This window comes from Lepidochelys kempii, chromosome 4 (assembly GCF_965140285.1).
Source record: "Lepidochelys kempii isolate rLepKem1 chromosome 4, rLepKem1.hap1, whole genome shotgun sequence".
Classification (NCBI taxonomy): Eukaryota; Metazoa; Chordata; order Testudines; family Cheloniidae; genus Lepidochelys; species Lepidochelys kempii.
In genome coordinates this window covers 78,650,734-78,669,633 of record NC_136383.1, presented here as the reverse complement: position 1 = coordinate 78,669,633, position 18,900 = coordinate 78,650,734, and the positions used below count along the sequence as shown (strand labels likewise).

Below are 18,900 nucleotides of genomic sequence, written 5' to 3'. Positions count from 1 at the left end.
GCATGACAGTATAATACCTCATCACTATTATGGCACTGTTCATCTTCAATACACCTTAAATTATTAGCTAAATTAATCTTCTTAATATTCCTATCAAGTGGAGGAAAGTTGAGGTGGAGAAGTTAATGACTTGCCCAGACAGAACCTACATATACTTGCTACAGTAACCCTGATCATAGGAAAAGAACTATCTGAACAAACCTGCAACATTTATAATAGAATTCAAAATCCCTACATGAGAACATAAAAATGGCCATACTGGGTCAGCCCAATGGTCCAACTAGCCCAGTATCCGGTCTTCAAACAGTGGCCAGTCCCAGATGCATCAGAGGGAATGACAGAACAGGGTAATTTGTCAAGTGATCCATCCCCTGTCATCCAGTCCCAGCTTCTGGCAATCAGAGGCTTAGGGATACCCAAAGCATGGTGTTGTATCTCTGACCATCTTGGCTAATAGCCATTGATGGACCTATTTTCCATGAACTTATCTACTTCTCTTTTTTACCCAGTTATACTTCTGGCCTTCACAACATCCCCTGACAACAAGTTCTACGGTTGACTGTGTGTTGCATGAAGTGGTATTTCCTTTTGTGTGTTTTAAACCTGCTGCCTATTAATTTCCTTGTGTGACCCCAGGTTGTTGGATTTTTTTTGTGGGAAGGGATGAACAACAGTCCCTTATTCACTTTCTTTACACCATTCATGATTTTTTGATCATATCCCACTTTGGCTGTCTCTTTACTAAGATCAACAGTCTGTCTTTTTAATTTCCCCTCATATAGAGGCTGTTCCATACCCATAATCATTTTTGTTCTCTTTGTCTGTACTTTTTCCAATTCTAATATATCTTTTTTTTTAGATGGGGAAACCAGAACTGCATGCAGTATTCAGGGTGTGGGCGTACTAAGGATTTATATAATGGCCTTATGATATTTTCTGTCTTACTATCTATCCCTTTCCTACTGGTTCCTAACATTCTGTTAGCTTTTTTGACTGCTGCTGCACATTGAGCAGCTGTTTTTAGAGAACTATCCGTGATGACTCAAAGATCTCTTTCTTGAGTGGTTACAGCTAATTGAGACCCTGTCATTTTGTATGTATAATTGGGATTAGGCTTTCCAGCGTGCATTACCTTGCATTTATCAACATTGAATTTCATCTGCCATTTTGTTGGCCAGTCACTCAGTTTTGCAAGATCCCTTTGTAACTCTTCGTAGTCAGCTTTAGGCTTAACTATCTTGAGTAATTTTGTATTGTCTGCAACCATTGCCACCTCACTGTTTACCCCGATTTCCAGATCATTTATGAAATATGTTGAACAGCACTGGTCCCATTGCAGGTCCTTGGGGACACCACTATTTACCTCTGTCCACTGTGAAAACTGACTATTTAGTCCTGTCCTTTGTTTCCTATTTTTTAACCAGTTACTGATCCATGAGAGGACCTTCCCTCTTGACTGCTTATTTTGCTTAAGAGTCTTTGGTGAGGGAGCTTGTCAAAGGCTTTCTGAAAGCCCGAGTACACTAGGTCAGCTGGAACACACCTGTCCACATGTTTGTTGACTCCCTGCACATGAGAACACAGTCATTGCCATAGTTTATGAACAGGAGTATATGATGGGGTTGCCTGGACTCAGTGATCCAGGAGGACCTTTTCAATCCTATGTTCCAGACCAGAGACCAATCTAATCCAGTATCATCTCTCTGACAGCAGCTGGTGCCAGATGCTTCAGAGGAAGGGGCAGAAATCCCCATAATGGAATAACTTGCTCATAGGTGAAGTTCCTTCCTAACCCCATCAGTTAGTAGATGTCTTTTGTTCTGAAGCATAAGGTTTTAATATACCTTATAAAAATGTTTTATCCCATCTAATGGAATCCTATGGATGTTCTCAGTATCAATATTTCAAAATTTTAGGGAGGAAGATTTATTTCTAAATTTAATTTATCAATCAAGTTAACAGCCCCAGTTAAGTAAAGGGGCAGTGAATAGTCAGTAGAACTTGTCAATGTTTTTTTCCTTGTGGACCTTTTTCAGCAAAAAAGTGTTTAAATGGAAAGTGGTCTACCAGCTGTAGTGGTAAGAAAGAGAAACGTACAAAATGCAGAAAGATTGGTGGGGGAGGAAGCCTTATTTAGAATTGTTTTTAAAAATACCCACAATCAAAAAGCTTACAATAGCACTTAGCAACCAGTTGGTGTTAAATAAATAATAATAGCTATGTTGCCATGTTCTGAACAATTTCTGTAATGTACGGTAGTATTGTTTAATAAAGAGAAATGAAACAAGGAGAAAAAGTGGATCACAGTTTTTTGAAATGGGAATTAGATTATATTTGAATTTCTCTTACCTACCAGTTAACTAACAAAACTATGAGACCATCTCTCTCACTATGAAATACTTTTTTCTCCCTTCCTAATTATTTCAGCCAGTTTCTCATTTCTGTTCTGGCTGTTGATTTCTTCTCCATTTTCATTTCAATCTCTTTCTGCCCCCTTTTTTTCCCTGCAGTTTCTTTCTATTTATTGTTTGAAGTTCCTTCTCCCCTCTCACTTTTTGGGGTCCTTCTGCAGGGTTTCTATTTTTCTCCTTTTACATCCTCCCAACTCCCTCAGAACTTCAGTTGTTTTATGTTCTGAGGATGGGAAGAGGAAAGGAGTATAGCAGGATGCTAGGGAGATGTGTTCATTTGTGTGTTTGACTATACATGTGTCATATTATTTCAGGTTTTTGATCTGACTGACTCATGCCAGCGGCTCCATCAAGTGCACATTTCTTCAGAGGATATTCCTATCCACAAGGATCACTCCATTTTGGTATCAAATAATTCAGTGAAAGATTATGTTCTTTTTGCTTATAGGTGAGTAGAAAGTATCTTAGCACATGAACATGACTGACTGAAATTCCTCCTCAGAATTCAGTGCTCTTGCCTGCCTTCTGTCACTACATTTCTGTTTCAGTCCTCTCTGCTCTGGCTCTCTTTATACTTGTTTTTATTGTCAGTAAATAGTTTGAATTATATTGGGAATTAAACAAACAGGAGCCTTTTGTAGGTATGGCCTCCCATCTGCACACGATCCTCCCCAATGATTTGAAGTGTATATTCCTCCACTAAGCAGATGTTGTAAGGATCCCCTCAAAAAAAAAAAAAACCCCAACAAAACAAAACAAAAAAAACCCACTACCTTGAAGTGCTTCAGTATGTGAGGATGCTCTTCCTTTGGTTTCAGTATCCCAGTATAGCATGCAGCTTCTTACAGATGCCTGGGTCAGCTAGACTGCCAAGCTGAAAACCTGGAGTAGAGCTCATACATATGAGAGCAGGATTTGTGCTAAAGCTGGATGAAAACTTTCTTGCCAATTAGAAGATGCATAACAAATGTTCCATGTAAATAGTGTACTCATTTATTTGATGTATTCGCTGAAAAATGATAGGTTTCCCCAAGCATGCTTCAGTGCCCTTCTCAAAACATATACCCATATTAAAACTCAAATGAGACAGCACAGACTCATGCAGGGAAAGCCATACTTGTCAAAGAATGCCCTCAGATTAGCTAATAGTGTAGTCATGAAGTATAGGAGAAAGCCAGTGAATGCCACCTACTTAGATTTTTAAACAGCATTGAAAAATATTCTACATCAAAAGACTTAAGGCTAAAAGGTACAGTCATACAACGTGGGGTAAAATAAGGTGTTGAGCAGAAGACTGGTTTAAGACTAGGGGATACAGTAAATCCTCGCTGGACATTGTAGTTACATTCTTGAAAAATGTGATTTTAAGCAAAACGATGTTAAGCTAATCCAATTTTGCCATAAGAATTAATGTATATGGGTGGGGGTGGGGGGGTGGGCTGAGGTTCCAGGAAAATGTTTTTTGCCAAACACACACACACAGTATAAGTTTTAAACAAGTTCTAATCAGAGAATTGTCTCAGGACCTGCTCATGAGCTCCCTGAGCTTCTCCTAAAGCAACTATGTTGATATCAGGTGGGATATTTCCCAGGGAACGCCTTGCTGCTAAATGATGAACTAGCGCTCGGCTGAGCCCTCCAGGGTTAACACGTTGTTGTTAATGTCGCCTCACACTCTACAAGGCAGCATGGATGGAGGCAGGAGGGAGGAGACACAATAGACACATGGCAGTGGCTGCAAACACTTCCCTGCGGAAACTGAACGTGATGATGAACCCACGCTATCCTGCTGCAGTGCGCCACTCCCTCCGCCAGTCGGCACATGCACAGTGGCACAGGCGCCAACTTTCCAAAGTGCCAGGGGGTGCTCAACCCCCAGCCTGCCCCCACTCCACCCCTTCCCCCAAGGCCCGACCCCACCTCTTTCTGCCCCCCGCTCCACCCCCAAGCGTTCTGCCCCCAAGAATATCCTAGAGGGCAATTTGAGTTTGAGGACCTGAATTAGCCAAATAACTGATAAAAAATTATGACTGAGGGTGTTAAGCAAGATGTGCAGATGGTAATGATATTGGAAGCACAACAAACAGCAAAGTGCAATGCAACCAGATTCAAAGAATTCAGCTGCATTAGGAGATAGTGGCAATAGTATTTCAATGCAAGCAAAAGTAAAGCACAGTAAAACCTTAATAGCCTGCATGTCAGTCATTTTCAAGCCCAAAAATGTGGGCTGGATGTTTGATCTGCACATTTCTGATAGCTCTGTCAGTTATATACCCCAGGATTGCCATCAGCTGATCCTCCTCAGGGTGGTGAAAAGGCGTTTTTCAGCAGCAATATTGCCTTCCTCGCCCCTTTCTCCCAATACATGCTTCCTAGCATAATTAGTACCTTTCTGTACCTTTTCATCTAGTTCAGTGATACTCAGACTGAGGCTTGCAAGCCACAAGTGGCTCTTTAATGTGTCTCTTGTGGCTCTTTGCAGCACATGATATTAAAACACTCTGTGATTTAATTAACAACCAATCGGGATGCTTTCACTATGTTCCTAACCAATTGTAGTTGATAAAATACTTGATCAGTCATTTTGCTGTGAGGATAATATAAACTAAATATTAACATATAATACTATAGTAAATGAAACAATGAATTCACACTTCTGTGTCTCTTTTGGGTAATGTTGATCACTAATTTGGTTCCTGAACCTCTGAGGTCTGAGTATCACTGATCTAGTTGGTTCTCAAAGTATGGGCCCAATTCTTCTCTCATATATCCATGTGCACCTCCCACTGAGTTGCATATGTACATCTGTGGACAGAATTTGCTCCTATGTGAGCACTGCCTTTGTGAGCTTTGCTTTATGGTATCACAGCGAGGCTGCTGACATAACTTCTCTAGTTTCATTTCTTCTTTTCTTTTACAGGAATGGAAAAGAAGCCCTGGTGTTCAGTGCCAGAAAGGGAGAGGTTGTTGCTAAACTGACAAGTCAAGAGCCAGTAGCTGCGATTCAAGGAGTAGCTGTAACTAAGGAATATTTCCTTGTGATCTTCAGGTAGAGAATATTTAGAAAAATCAAACTATATTCCAGAGAAGGAACTCAGGGCCAGCTTTTTAAAGATATTTAGGTGTCTAAATAGGTAGATAGGTGCTTTCAAAAATCCCACTAGGAGCCTACTTACACTTTTAGGCACCTAAATAGCTTTACAAATCTGAGCTTCTGTCCCTATCCCTTCACCCAGATGGTTCCCTCCTTCTGACCCATTTCATTTCAGTGGAGGAAAGACTGAAAATTCTTGCTTAGCCTTTCAAACTCAGATTGTACATACTCCTATGTCTAATGACAGTTTGAGGGCCTAATTCAGCCCTACATTAACCCAACCCCATTCGAGTTGCACCTGTTTTACACTAGGATGAATTTGGACCCCAACTTTTTTCGGAGAGTCACACTATTTTTTTCATTTACATATTGTGATTTTATTTAATTTTTTTGTTTTAAAAAACAACTTTTCTGAGCGTAGGACTCAGGGCATATTTTTCAGTATTTGTTATACATCACATTGTCTGCGCAACTCCTCCATTTACTGTAGGTGTCCCTTCATGAGACAGCGGGATATTCTGCATATAAAGCTCTTCAGTGTTTGTACCTTCACCTACACACACACTCTGAAGGTTTGCTGCAATGACTTTATTTCCACCTTCTTCATTCATCATCTGGCCTCTCATCTTGTGGCATTCAGCCCCATTCCCAGCACCAACACCACTGAGATAATACTGTGGAATCTGGGGACCATAAACACCTGGCCAAACTATCTTCAGTCCCTGTTGGAGGTGAGTGGCTCCATATCTACTGAGGTTTCTTTTAAAGGTTTCTTTTTATTATATTCTTCTAAATATAATAAAATAATATTATTTTATTGTTAGACTGTGTTACACAGAAATTGTGTACAGCAGAAGCCTCAGATTGTCACTGTCATCCTTGCTCCTTATTACCACACTAAGCTATTGTAGCTGCTAGATGAGTACAGTCTGCTTTTTGTTAGAAACCCCCATGATGTGTCATGTGGCTGGATATTACTTAGAACAGATGTAACAAAGACTACCCTACAAAACTTTACAGCCTATAGTAGAAGGATGACGGAGGGCTGTGAAATAAAAATATTCCCTTTTGTTGCATGATTTAAATGCTGTGCAAATGCTTCCCCTCCCTGTCAAAAATATAGAGGGGCATGAACCAAAAGCTCCGGTGGAACACTCCCAAACTTGGTGGAAATTTAGAATGAGATGCAAATTGAATGACTGGCCGTTGGTCTCGAAAATGTTCTAACACAATCCCAAATCCAAACTCAGAATTTCAAATTGTGTGCATTTATTTTGTACTAAATTCAGGCTTGCTATAGCTTCCACTTTGCCAGTAAAATTATTGTTAATGAAGATCTAGTTTTGAGTTTTCTTAACTAGAGTGTTTACAATCTGACATTAAAACAGCTGTCTGTCTCCTGCTCACATTAGCTTCCCTGAAAGACAAGAGACAGCAGCCAATATAATATGTCAGGGCCCTCAGTTAGTAGAGTGAACAAAAAGGATAAATGTCAATTTTTGTTGTATATGAGGCCAGCATGGGGTTCCAACATACATTTGATGGGATCAGAGTCAAGGGCCAGGGCCTTTTACCAAGAATGTCTAGTCCCCAAATCCCATCAACCTTACCATAGAGACAGAAAGTCAAAGTATTCCTTCTGAGCTCAGTTGTCATGATAAGCAGGCAGAGAGAGAGAGAGAGAGAGCGCTAGTTTCCTAAGTATCCATGGCACAAAACATTTAGGACTTTATAAATGGTAATCAGCACCTTGCATTTCACCTAGAAGATGAACTGACAGCCAGTGCAGAGCAGAACAAGGTGTAATATGTTGTATTTGACCAGTTTTCACTAAAATGTGGGCAACTAAATTCAGCTAGACCATCTAAGTGGCCTTCAAGATTAGCCCCATGTATACCGCAGCTGACACCCTATATAACCTACATCATAATTTATTCCCAAGCTACAAACATTTTTTTTCAATTTAATCTTAAATGTGTAGGCGTTTGCTCTGACCTTCGCTATTGCTTAGCATTTTGCAATGGAGAGAACTACCTTCGATCATGGAACTTGGCTTCCAAGATCAATGACCAATCTTTGACTGCTACTGCAAACAAAGGAAAGAAAACAAAACAAATGGAATTCAGGAGATTGTGACTATGCAAAACTATCCCAGGCAAGTGCAAATAAGACAGTTCTTTGATTTAAAGCACTCTTTGCTGTTTTAGATCAGGCAGCATTTAAAGTAGGGTGCTAGATTTGGCAAGCCACTGGTAAAGCATTTTAAAAAGAGATTCCACCCCTCTCTATGCCCTCAACATCTTTGTGCTACTTTGAGGTTGAACCTATGTATCATTTGTGTCCGAGTTGCATTGTCTGATTTAGATCATACACTGCTTGGGGCAGTATAATTTATATTTGTACCTTGCTGAGCATCCTCAGGTTTTTAATGAAAAAAAGCATGTCAGTCAATACACAACTGTTTTCTCACTGAAGACTTCCACAAATGTGCCTTGAGCTCACAATAACTTTAGGTAGCATAACTTTTTGTTCTCATAATAGGCTTGTCAGTCCAAATCGGTTACTGTATATTCTCATCTGACAACTGGTTTGTGCCCTAAGTGAAATAAATTGCTGGTCCCAATCTAGTTCCCACTGTTAGTGACACTTAGATAAATTGTGGGCATGAAAACTATCTTCTTCCCTCTAGAGGTGATGCCTCCAGTTCAGGTCTGGAACATACTGGCAGAGCAGTGTGGAGCTTTCACTCCTGCCATCCATGCGATTGCTGTTCTGTGAGTAAACAGAGAACTTGATTCTCTGAGGCTGAATCCAGTTTCTTTCATAAGCAGTACAGTAAACTCTCTTTATTTAAGAAGGTTGTAACCCGAAGTCTCTTTAACAAATCTTCCAGCCTTTAATATCTTCTCTCCAGAAAGAATGCAGGATCAACCCCAGAACCGGCAGTCTGGACGGGCGGGGAGGGTCCCCTTTATGTACAAAGGAGAGCTCTTTTAGGATTCCTGTTTAATATTGTCTCTACCAAAAGTGGAACTACTAACTGATCTCATTTTTTTATGTTCTCCTAACTAGTCCACCAAAAGAGACTGAATATTGCAATTACTTACATTTTCATTGACTGCCCAGATCTCCACCTGAATTCTCATTTGGTCCCTATACAGGCTTTGTGTGCAAAGACTGCCAACCATTCTAAATTACTGTTATTTATGTCACAGCTCATCATGCAAGATCACATGAAGCAACATAATGAGCCACAACTCTGTGCAAACCAAGTTGCACTGAGTAATGCACCAAAAACAGGGGAAGAAGAAAAGATGAAATATTTCAAAACCTGTAATCAAAGCATCTTCTAGGGTGAGATCCTGGGTCCCACTGAAGACAATGCCAAAAGTCCCACTTGAGTTCAGTGGGGCCAGGAATGCCCTGCTGAATATCTGCTAGGTTGAATGGTTGAAGGCTCTGTAGGTTGAGGTTTATGAACCACACATTTATTTTTAATGTTTTAATGTTGTTTTAAAGGTATGTTGTATGCAGAAGTCTAAGTTCTTGAGTCATTACAGTGTGGAACATAGTGAAATCAAAGTGCAAAGGCAACACTGTAACAGTGGAGAGAGGACTGGTGGAGAACACAGACATTGTGCTGGTTAGAGACATGAAACTCTTTGTCCTTACCAACAGAGGGATGGCCTCCTTTACAGAGGCTTCAAGACCAATTTTTCCAGGTACTAAATGCAGATTTATTCAGAAAGAACAACATGTGAACAGGGTTCACTCACCACTCCAACGCCTCCTCCAGCAAATACGGGAATATAACTCTAGCAGCCAGTGCATCCTGCTCTGGTCGTGCTCCACCCATCACCTCTTCTGCTCCTGGACCCACCTCTCTCCAAGGACCACGGTGTCCTCTTCAGTGACACAGCCCTCCAATTATGCCACACTCTGTGTTCCCCCTTTCTGGGGGGCATCTCTGCAATCCCTGTCCAGTCACTTCTCTCAGTGGCAACTGCAGTCAACTATCTAGCCACTTCCCCAGTGGCAAGGGGTTGGGGGAAAATCCAGGCCTGCCCACTACTCCAGGTCCCAGCTCAGGGACCCTGTAGAAGGCCACTGCTTGAGGCACCCCCTCCAACTCCTCAGTAGATTTCCCCGGGCCACTTCTCTTCAGCACCAGCATCCTCTTTGCCCTTGCCTCAGCCTACAGATTCCTGCTGCCTGTAGCACTGCTCTGTCACAGTACTTACTGCCTTCAGCCTGCAAAGCAGCCAGTCCTCCTCAAGCTGCGGGGAGTGACTGAAGCTGTTCTGCCCTAAAGCTCTTCTTATAGGGGCCTGATTGGCTGCTCCCCTCAGCTCTTCTCTGGTTGGCTGCCTCCTGCACAGCCTCCCTAGGACTCAATTAACCCCTTAGAGCCCAGTGCGGGGCAGGAAGCCCATCACAATGTGTTTGTGTAAGTACACATGCACATCTTTCAGTTATTTGTATTAAACCTGATGCTAACATGCACAAGAACATATTTACATATATTCTTCATCATACAACGTAGACAACGTAGTTTCTTTTTTGATTTTCCAGACTCTGCTAACTTATGACCTTCTGAAAAAGAAGTATATAAAGAAAAAGACAGGCCTCTACATTATTTCTTGCCAAAATAATGAGTACAAGATTCTTGAGGGAGGTCTGTTATTCGGCCTCTCCGAGAATAGGTAAGAGTTTATTTCTATTACTGAACAGATAATACACAAAGCTCTAAACTGCTACATATAAAATAACAAAACCATAGTTCATGTTCTGTTCAGTTAACTACACATTAATACCAGGATTGTGGGTTTCATAGTTCAGTCAACTCTCTCGCTTTTTTTGTAAGATGCTATTATTAAAAATTCTCATTAGCATAGGGCAGTGTTTCTCAAACTGGGTTCCGCGGACGGGGGTCCAGGGCCCCACTGATCAACTCCTCCCTCTTCCTCCCAGCACCTCCTGCACCCTGCAGAACAGCTGTTCCCCTGTATGCAGGAGGCGCTGAGATGGAGAGGGAGGAGCAGGGACAAGGCACACTTAGGCGATAGGGCAAAATCATGTCCAGGGCCACCAGCCCCACTGATCAACTCCTCCCTCCCAGTGTCTCCTGCATGCCGTGGAACAGCTGTTCCCCAGAGTGCAGGAGGCGCTGGGAGGGAGGGGGAGCAGGGGGGACTGGGGCGCTTGGGGGAAGGGGCGGAAAGAGGCGAGGAAGAGGAGGGGTAGGGGTGGAGCGAGGGCAGGAAGAGTTATTGCTGGGGTGGGGGCTTTGTGGGAAGTAGTGGAGTGGGGACAGGGCCTGGGTCTGAGCAGAGCTCTTGGGAGTCTGCGGCAGAATTTTAAATCAAAATGGGGGTCCTCGGGTTACTAAAGTTTGAAAACCGCTGGCATAAGGCATTAATACACATCTCCTTAAAAATCACTAGAAGCTTGGACTCATTGATATCCTAGACATACTTGTTGCTGTCCTCAATGAAACCTGTACTGTCTCATTAACATCAGTGAGACTGCAGGGTTTAACAGATGGCAGAATTTGGCCCTGTTGATTTCGCTGTCTTTTTCCAGTTGTTTAAAAAAAACCCCAAAGCTGGAAAACTTCCTGCCTTGCTGATCTTACAAATTCAAAATGTATTCTGTATAAAGACCCATCCCCTATGGTAGCTGGAAAGAATCCAGGGAGCTTGGAGGTTTCTGTCCTCTCAGTCTGCAACTGCTTTATTTTACTACTTAGAACGCATCAAAACTGGCTAAAGTTGCTTCCCCAGAAAATTATAGGGCCAACATTGATTGGGGGAGAGGGGGGGAGTGAAAGTCTAGTGGAATGTGCCTCAAAGTAAAGCTGAAAACTGACCAGGAGCAATTCTTTGCATATACACTGCATCTGAGGTGAAAATTTGGTTCCATAAAACTCAGTGACAAAATTCCCATTGACCTCAGCTTGAACAGGATTGTCCCCCATCTTTGTGATGCCAGCTAACATCATTTGAAAAGATTCCTTAAGGAGAATTGTATATCTTGGCCAATGTAAACACTGACAGAGGGACCCTGAGGCAGGTAATCTGCAGGGGAGTAGATTGAAGGGACAGAAAGTGATCATAACGTCTTTTGTGTTGGGGGAGCAGAGGGGATGACTGCAGGCCAAAGAATGGAGTTGGGGGGTGTTAGGGCACCTGGAGGTTGAATCCACACATTTCCTCACCAGCCTCACCAGCAGGGCTGCTATGGAGCCCCAAATGAAAGGCAACACCCCTCTTGAGGTAAATTCCTATTGTAGTACCAGGGTCCTCGGGGTTTGGGGGGGACAGAGAAGTACAACTTACACTTCCCTGTGCCTGTTTGGCTGATTCAGGCCCTTCTAGTTTTGTGAGGCCTGCGAGAACTGTTCTGCTAAGCTCAGTTCCTGCTGGATCATGTGAGGTAAAAGCATATTCTGATCTTTTCAGAGACCATTTTGTCATTTGGAACATGGAAACTGGATTTGTAAAGGATCGGATAAAGGCAGAGTACAAAGACCAGGCTCCCCCGCAACCCATTCTGCTTGGCCATCTCCTGTCTAAGGACACCAGGACCCTGTACAAGGATATTCTATCCAAAAGGAAAAGAGGGAAGGGAACAACAGGTTACAAATGCCTTATTTTAACTTAAGGCTGTGGAGTTACAATTGAAATGACCATTGTCTAGAGGGTTAGAGTCACACATTTGTCACTGAAATTTGGATTATTCAGATAAAGTCATAACCTTCCAACGCAAATTTCTTGGTTTGGCTAATACCCGTAGGGCCAGGCTGTGACTATCCCCTGCCTAAGGTATGTCTATGGTGCAATTAAAAACCTGTGGCTGGCCCATGCCAGCTGTTCTGGGCTCACAGGGCTTGGGCTGAGGGGCTGTTTAATTGCAACGTAGATGTTCATGCTTGGGCTGGAGCCTGGGCTCTAGGACCCTGCCAGGTGGCTCAGCCGCAGGTGTCTAATTGCGGTATAGCCACACCCTAAAAGCACATGGTGGAGAAGGAGCAAAGAGCTTCTGCACACAGGCAAGGACTGGCTGCACTTGCAGTCCTTGTGTTCCCCTGATCACAAGAACCAGTACCATTAGCTGTCAAAGGCAAGATGAGGAGAAGCAGCAGTAGCTACCCCCCATTTCTGCACCAGACTGTAGCTCACGAAAGCTTATGCTCTAATAAATTGGTTAGTCTCTAAGGTGCCACAAGTACTCCTTTTCTTTCCACAGAAGGGAGTGCACACTGTCTTTTCTTCCAGATTGGTGCAGTGGTGACTGTCCCCAGGAGCTCTAGACACAATGCTGATCAACGTTCCCTGGTGGACAGAGTGGCTTAGCACAGCCCACAATGTATAACTATCCCTTAATGCTATCGTGTAGCTCTTAATGTTATTTGAATGTAATATTTGTGATGTGATTTACTATTATTATATTGGAGCAAACTCCAGACTTTAAATGGCAATGTAAAATTTATTTCTATACATAAAGATATTTTCCTCAGGGATTTTTCACCAATAGTGTTATAATTAGGGCTGTCAAGCGATTAAAAAAATTGATCGTGATTAATTGTGCGATTAATCGCACTGTTAAATAATAATAATAGAATACTATTAATTTAAATATTTTTTGATGTTTTCTACATTTTCAAACATATTGATTTCAATTACAACACACACACTGTACAGTGCTCACTGTATTTTTTATTACAAATATTTACACTGTAAAAAACAAAAGAAAGTGTTTTTCAATTCACCTAATACAAGTACTGTAGCATAATCTCTTTATTATGGAAGTTTAACTTACAAATGTAGAATCATGTACAAAAAATAACTGCACTCAAAAACAAAACAATGTAAAACTTTACAGCCAACAAGTCTACTGAGTCCTACTTCTTATCCAGCCAATCACTCAGACAAATGAGTTTGTTTATATTTGCTGGAGATAATGCTGCCCACTTCTTCTTATTTGCAATGTCACCTGAAAAGTGAGAACTGGTGTTCTCATGGCACTGTTGTAGCTGGCATCACAAGATATTTACGTGCCAGATGTGCTAAAGATTCATATGTCCCTTCATGCTTCAACCACCATTCCAGAGGACATGCGTGCATGCTGATGACGAGCTCTGCTTGATAATGATCCAAAGCAGTGTGACCTGATGCATGTTCACATTCATCGTCTGAGTCAGATGCCACCAGCAGAAGGTTGATTTTCTTTTTTGGTGGATTGGATTCTATAGTTTCTGCATCAGAGTATTGCTCTTTTAAGACTTCTGAAAGCATGTTCCACACCTCATCCCTCTCAGATTTTGGAAGGTACTTCAGATTCTTAAACCTTGGGTCGAGTGCTGTAGCTATCTTTAGAAATCTCACATTAGTACCTTCTTTGCATTTTGTCAAATCTGCAGTGAAAGTGTTTTTAAAATGAACAACATGTGCTGGATCATCATCTGAGACTGCAAAACCATTAAATATATGGTAGAATGCAGGTAAAACAGAAGAGACATACAATTCGCACCCAAGGAGTTCACTCTCAAATTATTATATATATATATATATATATATATAATGGGTATCATCAGCATGGAAGCATGTCCTCTGGAATGGTGGCTGAAACGTGAAGGGGCATACGAATGTATAACATATCTGGTGTGTAAATACCTTGCAATCCTGGCTACAAAAGTGCCATGTGAACACCTGTTCTCACTTTCAGGTGACATTGTAAAAAAAGAAGCAGGCAGCATATCTCCCGTAAATGTAAACAAACTTGTTTTTCTTAGCGATTGGCTGAGCAAGAAGTAGGACTCAGTGGACTTGTTAGCTCTAAAGTTTTACATTGTTTTGTTTTTGAGTACAGTTATGTAACAAAAAAAATCTACATTTGTAAGTTGCATTTTCACGATAAACAGATTGCACTACAATACTTGTATGAGGTGAATTGAAAAATACTGTACATTTTGTATTCTGTGTTGTAACTGAGATCAATCTACTTGAAAATGTAGAAAAACGTCCAAAAATATTTAATAAATTTATTTGGTATTCTACTGTTTAACAGTGCAATTAAAACTGTGATTAACCGCGATTAATTGTTTTGAGTTAATCACATGAGTTAACTGCAATTAAATCGACAGCCCTAGTTATAATGCATGGATCTATAATGCTCCTAAATGGAGATCTTCCTAGGCAGCATCAGTAAATAAGAACTGGAGCCTATTATTCACTCCAACTTGAGATAAATTAATTTGAAATTTGAAGGCTCTGTTCAGGCAAAATTAACCTGCTGGATTACTGATGTGTGGGTAAATTTGGAGAGTGCCTCTGAGAAGCCTAAGTTAGAGAGCTCAGATAGAGTGTGTGATGGAATCCAACATTGTCTGGGTGGATGTTGATCTATCCCAACACAATGAGATTTGTGAACGTGGTTACTAAGTCAGACAGCATCTCCAACAGCTTCACTAGGAAGCCCTAAAGTCGATATTGATGAAAACTACTCAAGGTGGCCCATCGCAGTCATCACATGGTTCATAGTTGGGTTCCTGGAAATGACACCAAGGATGTCTAAGTGATCTGTTGCTAGAGTAGCATGGTGTTTCCTTGGCTACCTAGATGTCATTCAGCTAGAAAAAATAATTTTAAAATGCCTGCACATCTCAAAGAAAAGATGGGTGAGGTAATATCTTTTATGGGACCAACTTCTGGTGGTGAGAGAGACACACTTTTGAGCTTACATAGAACTCTTCTTCAGCTTATGTCTCTCTCACCACCAGAAGTTGGTCCCATAAAAGATATTACATCACAGCTACCTGCACCTCTCAAAGCAGTTTCTCCCTGACCAAAAGATTTTTCAGGCGGAGAGATGAGTAATCAAAAAATCCAAATGTTTCTGTTTTGACTTGTAAGTGAATGTAGAAGTGTAATCTTGAATCCACTGTGACTAGTTCATGGCAATTACTTAAGACCCAAATTGCTAAAACCTACTTAAATTACCATAGTGATGAGCATAGACTAAATTAGATAGAAGCCTTAAGGCTATAGTGACTCCATATTTCTGAGTTGTGCTGCTTTCCCTGTGTGGGATTTTGCTTCAGTAATACAGCAAACAGACAGCAGACTTACCTTTTGTTTTAATAAGATGTCTCCCATAGAAGCCCTAGCCCTGTTCCTCCCATCAATCCTGTTATTTTAGTAATTCAGATGCCCTGGGAAAGACGTAATGAAAGTAAAACTGCAAAGAAAAGGAGGCTGGAGAATGAGGTAAAACAGGAGCTGGAGAAGCTACAGCAACTTGCTAATGAGAAGTACAATGCTATTGATCAGTACCTGCTCAGTGGAGATGAAAAGGTGAGGAATAACATCATAAGTACATTATATTTTCTATTGTAATGTTAATACTTTGCACTTATATAATGCCTTTCATCTGAGGTTCTCAAAGCACTTTACAAGTGTGCATTAATTAAGCCTCACAATTACCCTTCCAGGAGAGCTGAGAGTCTACACTGTAGACCGCAATCTGCTAAACATATGCATAGGTAAGTGTATGCACATGAATTGTTCCGTTGAGGCTAGGTAAGTATTTGTAGAATTGGGACCTAGAACTTTAAACTCTTTGGGCTGGGATTGTGTTTTCAAAAGGCTGCATGGTGTCTTATACACCGTAGGGACTAGTATACAAATAATCAATTTTGTCCTCATGCAAATTAATAAAAAATGGCATCCCAGGGTGCAGCACAAATGATTTCATCATTTGATATGCTGAAGAGTTATGACAATACAATACTATATTTACAACATAATTTTTCTTCACCACCAAAATTTGGTTCTGGCTACTGACATGCATTCTGTAATACTCATGAGCGGGTTATATGTCACCACAAACATTTCAACAAATGCCTTTGTATTGCTTTGCATTTTCATTTTTCTTGTATGCACCTTCTATGTTATGTTCACTCCATTGGTTCCATCATGATCTGCTTCTCAAGAAGAGCTTGAAATAGGTGTTTTCAGGGGAGAATATAATAATGTTCATGACTAAGCAAAAACTCGATTTTGCATGGGCAGTGGGGTGTCACTAGTTGCTAAGGGTTAAAATGTAAGGATAATTAATTTATTTAAATGGAAGCCATTTTTTTTCTCCTTTTGTGGGTCCAAAAACAAATTTTTAACTTGTAGCAAAACGATTGCAGTTCTGGAGTACTGCAGTCTGAATTTCTTTCTTTAAAGTCTGTATAAATAGCCAGGTTGTTATCAGCCTTTTTAGACTCTGTGTACATAACACATTTCCTGTGTACGGTTAATGGTTTTAGTTTTTAAGAATTTCCCAGTCTGGCTTATGATACCCATCCTCCCCAAGTATGTTAATAGTATTCTGTCATTATAGCACTGAGCCAACAGAGAGGTTGACTGGCATCTTTTCTTCAGAGAAGGTGATCATTGAGATAAGTCCATAGGTGCAGCCATATGCAAAGGTTTATGTTTAAGCTACAGAACTCAACTGCAAGTCATTAGAGTCACTCAGCTTCCAGAGTCCATTCTTTTTTGACCAACACCAATACTACTAATTGCTTTTGGGTTCAAAATGCACTAAGAATTATTTCTAAAGAAACAGAAAGATGATTTTTTCTGGAAGTTTGTGTGTTTCATAAAATTTTGTTTGGTTAAATCTGAACAAGTTAAAAAGAGAGAGAAAAGAAATGAAATAAATCTGAATGCAGATGAGTACTTAAACTTGTGACTGGCAGAGGTCTTCTCCTAGGTAATAGTGTGTTCATACTATGCACACCACCTTTCTGTGTTCAGTTTGTAAACCCTGTCCCATCTCCACACTCTTGAAAGTACAACATCCATGCTTTTCTTACAGAATGCTGCCTTGACCTATACTGGAAGCCACCTGGTGCTTTCCAGCTACAGTGATGATGAGAAAATCACTTACATAACATTGTGGAACTTAGAAACTAGGAAGGTAACCTTGTTTTTTGCAACTTTAAATGCAGTTTCATGCGAGAAAGTGGCTGCTAAAAAAGTGCTTTTACAATCAAAACAGTGCAGATTCTAAATAGTCACATCTAACTGCTCATGAATGATCTGCAGAGCACAAATTATTTGCTCAAGATATTCCCAAAATATTTCTAAAAACATACAATCAGTTTTGCCAACCTCTTCATGAACAGTATGCAAACAAAAGAAAACGTGAAACTTGCTGAAAAAGATAATATGAACTAGTCTATGAGATCTTGTTTTAACAGTTAAGGTCTGTAGAACAGCATTTAGGTTTACTCTAAAAAGCTGCTTAATATCTTAATGCACATCAGATCTTTCTATGAGCAGAAATATTATTAAACCATGTAAAATGGAATGTTTGGTATTTTTTCATACCCGATTCTCTCAAATACACATTAGAAACATAAGACTTAAGACAAATGAAATGAGTGGCAATATGTGGCAGATACTAAAAGTGTATGTTTTTCTAAATTTGTAGGTTAAGAAGTGATTAAAAAATGAGCCAAGTGTGTGTTGTGTGGCCATTACAGATGATGCCAGTCAAATTATTTTTGGGGTCATGATGGAAAACAGGTAAAGGAAACTCCTGAACATAGTAATGCCTCTTTATACCTATAGTGCATTGTCGAGATATTAGCCCACATTCTCCCCTGTGCCAAGATCTGCTCAGTGCAGGAGAATGGCACGGGGAAATCGGATACAACTCCCTGATTATTTGGGCTGATGCTGATCAAGCCACCTACTGGAGAGCAAAGGATAAGTGAATAGATTTTGTGCATGGACTGGTAAACTGACACAATGACTGCATGGCTAGAATAAGTACTTTGAAGTCTCCTTTCAAACAAAATGTCTCTTGCATACCACTTTCTCCTACACACAAAAGTCAAAACAGTGTTGTGTGTTTGATGCCTGGGTTTCTTGTATAATAAGAGATGCCTGTGAGAAAATGTGACCAAATAACAGATTACTGTTACTTCAGAATGAAAAATTACAGGGAAGTCCTGCTCAAATGTTCAGCAAATCCTCTACTCACACTATACAGATCTGCTAAGTAGGAGAGTCATGAGATGTTTCCCATTCATTGTGAGTTGGGTGTCCTCTTAAGAATTATGGTATGCTCTGTGGTGTTCCATCATCATGGGTCACACATTGTGAACCGAAAACTATGTTAGCATTGTCTATCTTTTTCACACTGTTTCATCAGATCCGTGCTTCCTTTCTATCTGGCTGAAATGAATAATATCTACCAGTCCCAAAAGATTCAGATAGGACTTAGTTGCAAGTATCCCCAGCTGGGAGAGATGATCATTCCTCTCTAATTAAAAAATAGAAAGTCTTTAGTGACACAACCAACACACAGACTCAGATGGCTTTGCTGAGTCAG

At 40.7% G+C, this 18,900-nt stretch overlaps 1 protein-coding gene across 1 annotated transcript in view; it reads left to right on the top strand.

Annotated features, from left to right (window-relative positions):
- The first annotated feature begins 2 nt into the window (after positions 1-2).
- The window catches only part of LOC140910979 (uncharacterized), a 31,985-nt gene continuing 13,087 nt past the window's right edge, over positions 3-18,900 (top strand). The window contains exons 1-10 of the mRNA XM_078852659.1: positions 3-8; positions 510-578; positions 2,726-2,859; positions 5,332-5,460; positions 5,996-6,236; positions 10,078-10,208; positions 11,967-12,142; positions 15,706-15,860; positions 17,377-17,478; positions 17,995-18,089. Of these exons, the coding sequence (XP_078708785.1) occupies positions 3-8; positions 510-578; positions 2,726-2,859; positions 5,332-5,460; positions 5,996-6,236; positions 10,078-10,208; positions 11,967-12,142; positions 15,706-15,860; positions 17,377-17,478; positions 17,995-18,006 (1,155 nt within the window). The 3' untranslated portion in view covers positions 18,007-18,089. The remainder of the gene's footprint in view (positions 9-509; positions 579-2,725; positions 2,860-5,331; positions 5,461-5,995; positions 6,237-10,077; positions 10,209-11,966; positions 12,143-15,705; positions 15,861-17,376; positions 17,479-17,994; positions 18,090-18,900) is intronic.